The 8,776-nt window shown below is 43.9% G+C and overlaps 1 protein-coding gene across 1 annotated transcript in view; it reads left to right on the top strand.

Annotated features, from left to right (window-relative positions):
• The first annotated feature begins 296 nt into the window (after positions 1-296).
• Positions 297-8,776, top strand: part of LRP2 (LDL receptor related protein 2) — a 213,508-nt gene continuing 205,028 nt past the window's right edge. Inside the window, exon 1 of the mRNA XM_015110294.3 lies at positions 297-909. Within this exon, the coding sequence (XP_014965780.3) occupies positions 831-909 (79 nt within the window). The 5' untranslated portion in view covers positions 297-830. The remainder of the gene's footprint in view (positions 910-8,776) is intronic.

Raw genomic sequence — 8,776 nt, 5'->3', positions numbered from 1 at the left:
AGATCTCCATCCAGCAGGCTCTTTACTCCTTCTCTTCCCTACCTCCGCCTCTTTCCCTTTCTTTCTGTCCTTCATTTCCACTTGTCTGGTTTTTCTTTCCTTTTTCATTTCTTATTTTTTCTTTCTCTTCTCTATTCTTGACTTTCCTCCTTGTCCATTCTTTTCCATTGCTCATTTAGTAAAACTGCGTCCGTGCAGATTTCCCCATGAGTCGCCTCGCCGGCTTCTCTGCCCGGCGAACCCTGCGGAGAGGCGAGGGCAGCGCGTGTGCACGTGTGAGTGTGCCTGTGAGAGTGTGCGCATCGGAGTGTGCTCGTGTATGCACGCTTAAAGGGGACTATGTATGTTGGCGTGGAAGTGTGACTGTGGAATGTGCGCGCGTGTGTGACTGGCGTGTATGAGTGAATCTGTGAATCTGTGTCAGTTGGTGTGACACTTAGGAGTGCATGCGGCTGTATGAGTGCGTGTGTGAGTGTGCACACGCCTGTGGGGTGTCCATGTGTGAGTGCGCGTGTGTTCGAGTGCCCACTCCTCCCCGCGCTGCAAAGTGCAGGGGGCGGGCCGGGCGGCAGGGGGCCTGCCCGCTGGATTCCCGCATGCTTGTTCCGGGGCGGTCGGGTCTAAAGGGCTTTATGCACTGTCTGGAGGGTGGGGACTGGCGCGGGTAGAAAACGGGATGCCTCGGGCGCGGGTGCAGGCTTTTGGTCACTAGGAGCTGGCGGAGGTGCAGACCTAAAGGAGCGTTCGCTAGCAGAGGCGCTGCCGGTGTGGTGTGCTACGCGCACCCACCTCCCGGGGAAGGAACGGCGAGGCCGGGGACCGTCGCGGGGATGGATCGCGGGCCGGCAGCAGTGGCGTGCACGCTGCTCCTGGCTCTCGTCGCCTGCTTAGCGCCGGCCAGTGGCCAAGGTAAGCCCCCGGCCGGAGCTTCTCGTGAAGCGCCCACTTCCCCGGCTGTGGCAGGGTCGGGTCCGCGGGAGGCCGGAGGGGAGCGCGGCCGGGCAGAGGCTAGGGCCTGGCGGCGGCGCGGGAGCTGCTCCCGGTGGGGCGCTCAGGTTGCTTCGCGAACCCGGAGCGGGAGCGCCCCTCCTTCGCTCACCACGAACTGAGCGGCAGCAAACTTGAGAAAGCAGCCCCGCCAGTTTCGGTGACAGCGCACCCCACGGAGACCCTGTCTTTGTTCCCACGGGCGTTTGTCCGACCCTCCTGGAAAGCACTTTACAGGAGAACGAGGTTCTCTGCGGTTTGCAGCTTGCTCTCCCAAGCGGAGTTCTCTCCTGGGCGGCGCGGTCCCGGGCTCTGCTCCGAGCGCAGCATTCCACCTGCAGCGCCCCTCCCGGGATCCCTTCGCGCGCCCAGGGCCGCGGGCCAGAGCACCCCTCCCACCACTGGTGAAACTTGGTCCCGCGGTGACCCCCAGAGACCGCTCTCACCGTACAGATCATTTACGAGCCAAGATAAGGCCGGGAGGTGGGATTGGCTGAGAGCGGCTGAGGGACTGGAGTCTTTTCTTGAAGTTTTCCTTTCCAGCTGGGAGCTGGGGGCTTTTGTGTTGATGAATGGGGCCCGTCTGCATGGCCAGAGTTTTGGGGATCGAATGCAGATAGTTTTTGGTATGAAGCGCTTTAAACTTCTCTCAAGTTGTCCGAGAGTTTATGTTTTAACAGAAACAGAGAAGAGAGAAAGAGAGGGAGAAAGAAACGGAGAGAATAAAAGTAGTAAGAAGGGAAGAGGAAAAGCAAATATAGAGGAATAAGGAAAGAAGGAGGGGAGAGAGAACGACTGGGGCGGGGGAAGAGAGAGAGAGAGGAAAGAGAGAGAGAGAGAGAGAGAGAGAGAGAGAGAGAGAGAGAGACCGAGACCCGACCGAGGATGAATGGGAAGGGCGAGGAGGAGGCTGGAACCGGCGAGCTCTCCCCCTGGCTTTGCGTTGCTAGGTAGCAGCCAGGAGCTGCGTGTGACCGACCACCAGACAGACAGAGGGGACGCTGCTGCCACCGCGGGGACTAATCTGTCTGTGGGGATGGGAGAGTCCCCCCTTTCCCCTCCTGCTCCTTCCCTCCCGTCGGACAACTTAATTGCCCTACAATGAAAATGAAACCCCTATTGTTGTAGGATTAGCCAAAGCAATAAATTGATTTTCCTGGATCACATATTGGGGTTGACGGGTGGGGAATGTGGAAGCCCCCATTTACGGAGGAGTGAGGGGAGGGCTTGTGGATGGGCCGTGGCATGTATTCAAATGGTTAATCTGCTTTCTTTCCTCAATTCTTAGCGTAAGCTCCTTAGAGGGAATCAAGTAAGTAATTATACAGCAACTCCTAGCAGCACCCATTTCAGACTTCCTGGGAAGAAGTTTGGAAACGCTAACAAACCCCACGGGTCTTGCAAAAGTCTTCGGAAAGGCAGGAGAGGCAGGGAGAGATCATTAATAATCTTCCTTTGAACACCCTTTCTCAGTGTTGGTAACACAGAAAGAGGGTTTTATTACTATTGTGCAGAGTTTGCACAATGCTTAGGGTTATATCTCATGTCCTAAATATAGTTATAGGATTTACTATATGGTCCTGTCAGTGCCTGGCAAAAGGAAATCTTACCTTGATTCATCTATGCCCTTGTACAACCAAAAAAGATATTCTTTTTCCTGGGTTGATGGTTTAGTCACTAAATAACCAACACCTACTCTTCTTGATAGTTTTTTGCACCCGTCCATCTTCCATTCTATGATAATAATATATAATAATAATGTGTATAGTAATAGTAATCCATCATACACATATATGTTGCAGGCTTTGTTCTAAGCACTTTATACTTATTGACTCAGTTAATCTTCATAATATCCCTTGGAAGTAAGTACTCTTATTATCACTGTTTTACAGATGAGAAAGTGGAGGCACAGAGCAATTCAGTAATTTGTCTCAGTTCATACTGCTAGAAAATGGCGAACTAAAGGGATTCTGAATTCAGAGTCTGTAATTGCTACAGTACACAGTATATGTTCTCTCTCTCTCTGTCTCTCTCTCTTTTTTTTTTTTTTTTTTTTCTGAGAGACCGAGTCTCGCTTTGTCACCCAGGCTGGAGTGCAGTGTGCAATCTCGGCTCACTGCAACCTCTGCCTCCCGGGTTCAAGCGATCCTCACACCTCAGCCTCCCAAGTAGCTGGGACTACAAGCCCTGGGGAGTATGCCCGGCTAATATTTTGTATTTTTAGTAGAGACAGGGTTTTGCTATGTTGGCCAGGCTGGTCTTGAACTCCTGACCTCAAGTGATCTGCCCGCCTCGGCCTCCCAGAGTGCTAGGATTACGGACGTGAGTCACCGCGCCTGGCCCAATTTCTTTTTTCTTTTGTACAAAAAATGTCATGCTCCCTAAGTTACTGTCCATGTGTGAGGTTCCTAAAGAAACTGAGGGGCAATATGCAACTCCTTACCACCTGCTGCTTCATAACTGTGGATCTTTTTCCAGAATCTCTCCTCAGGTTTCTAAGAACTGAACCCAAGTTTTCTCATTCCCAGTCCTCCTACTTGATCATTTTAAGATGCATTTCCTCTGAATGTCCTCAGCCTGATATGTTGAGATTTCTAGAATCCTGTTGTAATGATCCTGACTTAATATATGAAGTAAAATCCAATGAGATTGTAAGAGCTTTTATTTAAGCACTACATTTTAGGTAGGCTACCACGGCAAACTTCACATCACTAAAAATTGGAGGAAACAAAAAGTTCTGAGTAGTCTATGTTTAGTCTTTGAAAAAAATCATACCACATCTGCATTTTCCTTATCTTTTGTGTAATGCTTTTCAAGAAAAACATTTTGGAGAGCCTGAACTCTGAGTCAAGCTGTTTGAGTTCCAACAATGGCTTTACCACTTTCTAGCTGTGTCACCTTGGGAAAGTCAACCAACTTTGCATAGCTCAGATGGCTTATCTGCAAAATTGACAAGATAATAAGAGAATTCACCCAATGACATCTTGTGAGCATAAAGAGATAAAATATGCCAAGTGCTTAGCATGGTGTAAAGTGTATAGACAGTGAAAATAAACTAGAAAATAATCTAAAAATATAATATTTTTATTATGTTTATCAACACTTAAAGTAACATATTGTTTTGCTTCCTATTCATATTTCCAATTTTCAAGTATACATAGGAAAGTCTTCTTTACGTATTTTTTCACTAACAGTTCTCTGAAGACTTCTCAGACCCTAGCATGTGATTGGAAGTTTTTTTCTTTTTCTTTTTCTTTTCTTTTTTTTTTTTTTGAGAAAATAGTATTGGCCTTAAACAAAGTTGTATTCTATTTATTAAGTTAAAAAACTTATTTTTCAAAAATAGAAATGGGGTCTCACTCTGTTGCCCAGGCTGGTCTCGAACTCTTGGCCTCAAATGATCCTCCTACCTCTGCTTCCCAAAGTGCTGAGGTTACATGCAGGAACCACCTTACCTGGCCCAACATTATATTCTTTAATCCAATAAAAATGCGGTAATGTTTTTAAGAGCTTGTATCAGCTTTTATGACAATTGCATCTTCACATGAAGTTTATATGTTTAAAAGGATTGTGGGGGCAATAGCAAACATGTATTGTTTTTATTCCATCATAACTCTGGAACCTCACTGCTGCTTTCATTTCACAGTTATTGGCTTCTCTTTCTCTATTTGAAAAAGTTTCTCTTTACCAGTCTTCATAAGACTTCTGCCTGAACTCCCTTCAGTCATGCACCTGTCTCATTTTAATAGAAACTCAGACTTTTTACAGCTGGAGGCAACCTTAGATATCAACTGGTCTGCTTGCATTTTTTTTTTCTTACAGATAATCAATTAGCCCAGGAGGGAAAAGAAAGGGGCTGAGAGGATGAAAGGGAAGGCGGTTAATGGGTTTCTTGCCAAAGGACATGTAGCCTGTGATAGAGCTAAGATATAAATTTGCAGTGGACCATTTTTTAGATTCATGCCTTCTAAATGTCCCCATTTAGATTCATGCCTTCTGAATGTCCCCAGCCTGTTTGGTTGGTTGAGATTTCTAGATTCCTTTTGGAATCCTGACTTACCAGATAAGGCACGGTCTGATGAGCAGATGAATCTTAAACAACTGGATGGGTTACCTGTCCCAGGTCAAAGAGGAATCCTGTGATAGGTTATTACAACCATGTATCATGTGCTTTCAGCCTGGTCCAGAACTGATGCCATGTCAGTGCCCCTACTCCCAAAGACCATACCTCCAGATCCATTTTTCAAATTCTTGAGCCATCAAAGCACATTCCTGAAGATCTTTGGGTTTTGTAGTGCAGGCTGCTGTAAGACTAGGTTTTCTGTCTTACTAAAGGTAATTATTAGGTCATAATCATTGCTCATGTTCTCTAGTCAGGCACTGTAAGAACACTGACAGGTTTTTAAACGTTTTAAATTAAAATTTAAAATTTCCATGTAAAAATAATGATACCAAGATCCTAGATGTACTTCCTGTGTAATCAGAAGCGAGTGCATTGTCATACTGGCTTTGGAGTTTCTGTTAAGTCCTAGTAGCTAGAACAAGGTAAGTAGAAAGTTCATGCCTGTAATCCCAGCACTTTGGGAGGCTGAGGCGGGAGGATCATGAGGTCAGGAGATGGAGATCAGCCTGGCCAACATGGTGAAACCCCGTTTCTATTTAAAATACAAAAATTAGCTGGGTGTAGTGACGCGTGTCTGTAATCCCAGCTACTCGGGAGGCTGAGGCAGGAGGATTGCTTGAACCCGGGAGGCAGAGGTTGCAGTGAGCTGAGATTGTGCCACTGCACTCAAGCCTGGGCGACAGAGCAAAAATCCGTCTCAAAGTAAATAAATAAACAAAATAAAATAAAAATAAATTAAAAAAAGGAAAAAAAAAGAAAGTAGAGGTGCTTACGAAAGAGTGTTGAATGGATTGGAAAGGGTTCTCAAGGTTGATTGCATGAATCTAGAGCAACTAAAAAAGTTAATTGTGAAGCCCTATTCTAGCATGGAAAAAATAAGCTCAATGGAACCTTTGGTATAAATCAAATGGTTCTATCATATCCTATTAACTTTATAGTCTTGAGTAATTAAAAAAATTTTACCACTATTGTGTATTCTGTGAATGTTTATTTTATTTTTTCCATGAATATTTATTAAATATCAACAGTGTGCTGATGAGTCAATAGTATCAATACTACAGAAAGATTAAGGAAGATGAGAACTGAAAAGAGGTGTCTAGATATCTCACAATTAAAATGGACTGCAGTTTTGCATTTAAGATTCTGAAATAGTCATTGACTCATTCCTAATAACCCTGCCCAGGATCTCACCAGCATTAGAAAGATTGGAGATGTTTCAGCAACAGAGTTTTGGGATGCTTTTTGATAATGATCAGATAGTAGTTGTTTTGAAATGTCAAGAGCATTTCTGTGGTTCTTCATATGTTCCTAATGCAAATGTTTCCTAAGTAATTTCTTGACAGTTACAGCGTTTTGAGATGAAGTGGGAAGGGCTTGTGATTTTGAAGTTAGAGGATCTTGGTTTGATGCCTAGCTTTGCCCTTTATTATCTGGGAAATCCAGTACCACACACTCTGGGTGCTCTGGGGCAGTTTTCTTATCTGTAAAATGGGTATATATCTACCTCATGGGGTGGTTATGCAGAGGCAATGAATGTGAAACATTTAATAAATTGTGAAATCTGATGTATATTTCCATTCATCATTATTACCCTTTACAAGAATTTTACTTTTGCCAAACTTGAGGGGAGGAAGGTATTGCAGTATTTTGGTCTCTTCTTTACAAGTGGGTCTGTGAATGATGCATCTGTGCATGTTGTTACATCCTTATAGTGGCTACCACAACTTCACATATTATTCAAGTACTGTTATGTTTGTGAATGTCGCAAAACCAAGTTAAACTGCCTGAAGCCAAAAAGGATTTATTGAAATACATAGTTGAGGGTGGGTGTGGTGGCTCATGCCTATAAATCTCAGCACTTTGGGAGTCTGAGGTGAGTGGATTGCTTGAGCCCAGGAGTTTGAGACCAGCCTGGGCAACATAGTGAGACTCCATCTCTACAAAAAATACAAAAAATTAGCCAGGCATGGTGGTGTGTCCTTGTGGTCCCAGCTACTTGGGAGGCTGAGGTGAGATGATCCCTTGAGCCCAGGAGGTTGAGGCTGCAGTGAGCTGTGATTGCGCCACTGCACTCCAGCCTCAGCGATAGAGCGAGACCCTGTCTCAAAGAAAATAAATACATAGTTGAAAAGATACAGATAATTAGGTTGATCCATTTGAGATTGATTTTTTTCCTATGCAGAAATAGTCAAATATTGGCAATTTCATTTGGTTCAACCTAACAAAAAATGGAGGCTCAAACTATGTCATGCCAATGTTGTTTTTCTTTCCATCTCCTGGTTCTGAGATGACTCCATTCTTAAACATGTTCTCCTTTGATGTAAAGTGGCTGTCAGTGGCTCTGGAGCCACCTCCTATCAGATCATGTCCACTGGGAAAGAATAAGAGTTTTTATCTTAACTGTTCCCAGCAAAAGTTTCAGTTGCATCTCAGGGGCTCTGCTTAGGTTATAAGCTCATTGAAGAACCAACCACTGAATCCTGGGTCATGCTGTGTTCCCATGGCTTAAGCCTGGGCTATATTCTCAGTCTTTGAGATCGTGCACTAAGGGGTGGAGTCCAGAGAGAAATGGGGGTAATTATTGGGAGAATGGTGAACAGATGCTGGGATGCAAAAATAAAAAGTGTCCAGTATACCTTATCAAATAAAATTGACTGATGATGTTATTTTCATTTTACATGTGAAGACACACTTGAAAAAGCTACAGAAATTTCTCAAGAGCTGGCAGCCCTGGGGTAACTTACAGAATTGAAAGGAGAAAAGTATTGGAAACATTAAGAAAAAAGACACGGTGATCTGTGCCCATGTGACCATGTTGCAACTTTAAGTTTAGAAGGAGAACAGGAGAAAGAAGGACTTTTAGAAGGTTTATTTGGATCCTAAAGTTTTCTTATTTGGAGGAGAGCTTTGTGATAGACAGGAAAGTTCTGGAAAATGAACTGAGAGATCAGACTACAAGATCCCTTGAGTCCAGTGTAGTATTTCTTTTCTTTTCTTTTTTTTTAATGAATCTTAGGTTCCTGCTCCTTTTCCAATTTACTTCAGTCCAATGTTTATGTTCCTAAGACTTTGTCCCTTTTCCAAGCACTAGTCCTTGGCTATAAGGATGGGGTAGAGAGAAAGAAGCTCAAAGAGTTTAGAGACAGGTTAAGATGCTTCTGTGGAGACAGAATCCATCTTGGTGCATATCTGAGTGTCCTTAGCACTTCACCTATGGACTTCTTTCATAAATGGTAGAACAGGTATCCATCACACCTTATTGGATTAATTCACAAATGCCAGATATATGTACTCTTTGCTGATGATTACTTTGTTGGTCTCTAATTTAAGTCTTATCTCTAATCACATTTGCTGAGAAGATGGAGATATTCTCATTCTAAAAGTAAGATGGCTAACTTTTATATTAGGGCACTTCTGATTTAGGATAGCACTGAAATTCAGTGCAAAGAAATGTAAGTCTTTCCTAGATAATGACAGATTAGACAATTTGAAGTTTCACTTTTGGTCATTAGCCCTCAGGTCATGCCTGACCCCAAGGTTACTGGAAACAGTGAGAAATGAATGAAAGGAGGAAATGTAATTACCATTCTGTGCATTGAATAGTTAAGCCACTGTTACCATGGATACAATGGCGCATTTATTGTCCAGATCTTGAGATCCAAGTTT

The sequence above is a fragment of the Macaca mulatta genome, chromosome 12 (genome assembly GCF_049350105.2).
Source record: "Macaca mulatta isolate MMU2019108-1 chromosome 12, T2T-MMU8v2.0, whole genome shotgun sequence".
In the NCBI taxonomy this organism is placed as follows: Eukaryota; Metazoa; Chordata; class Mammalia; order Primates; family Cercopithecidae; genus Macaca; species Macaca mulatta.
This window is presented reverse-complemented; position numbering and strand designations above follow the sequence as displayed.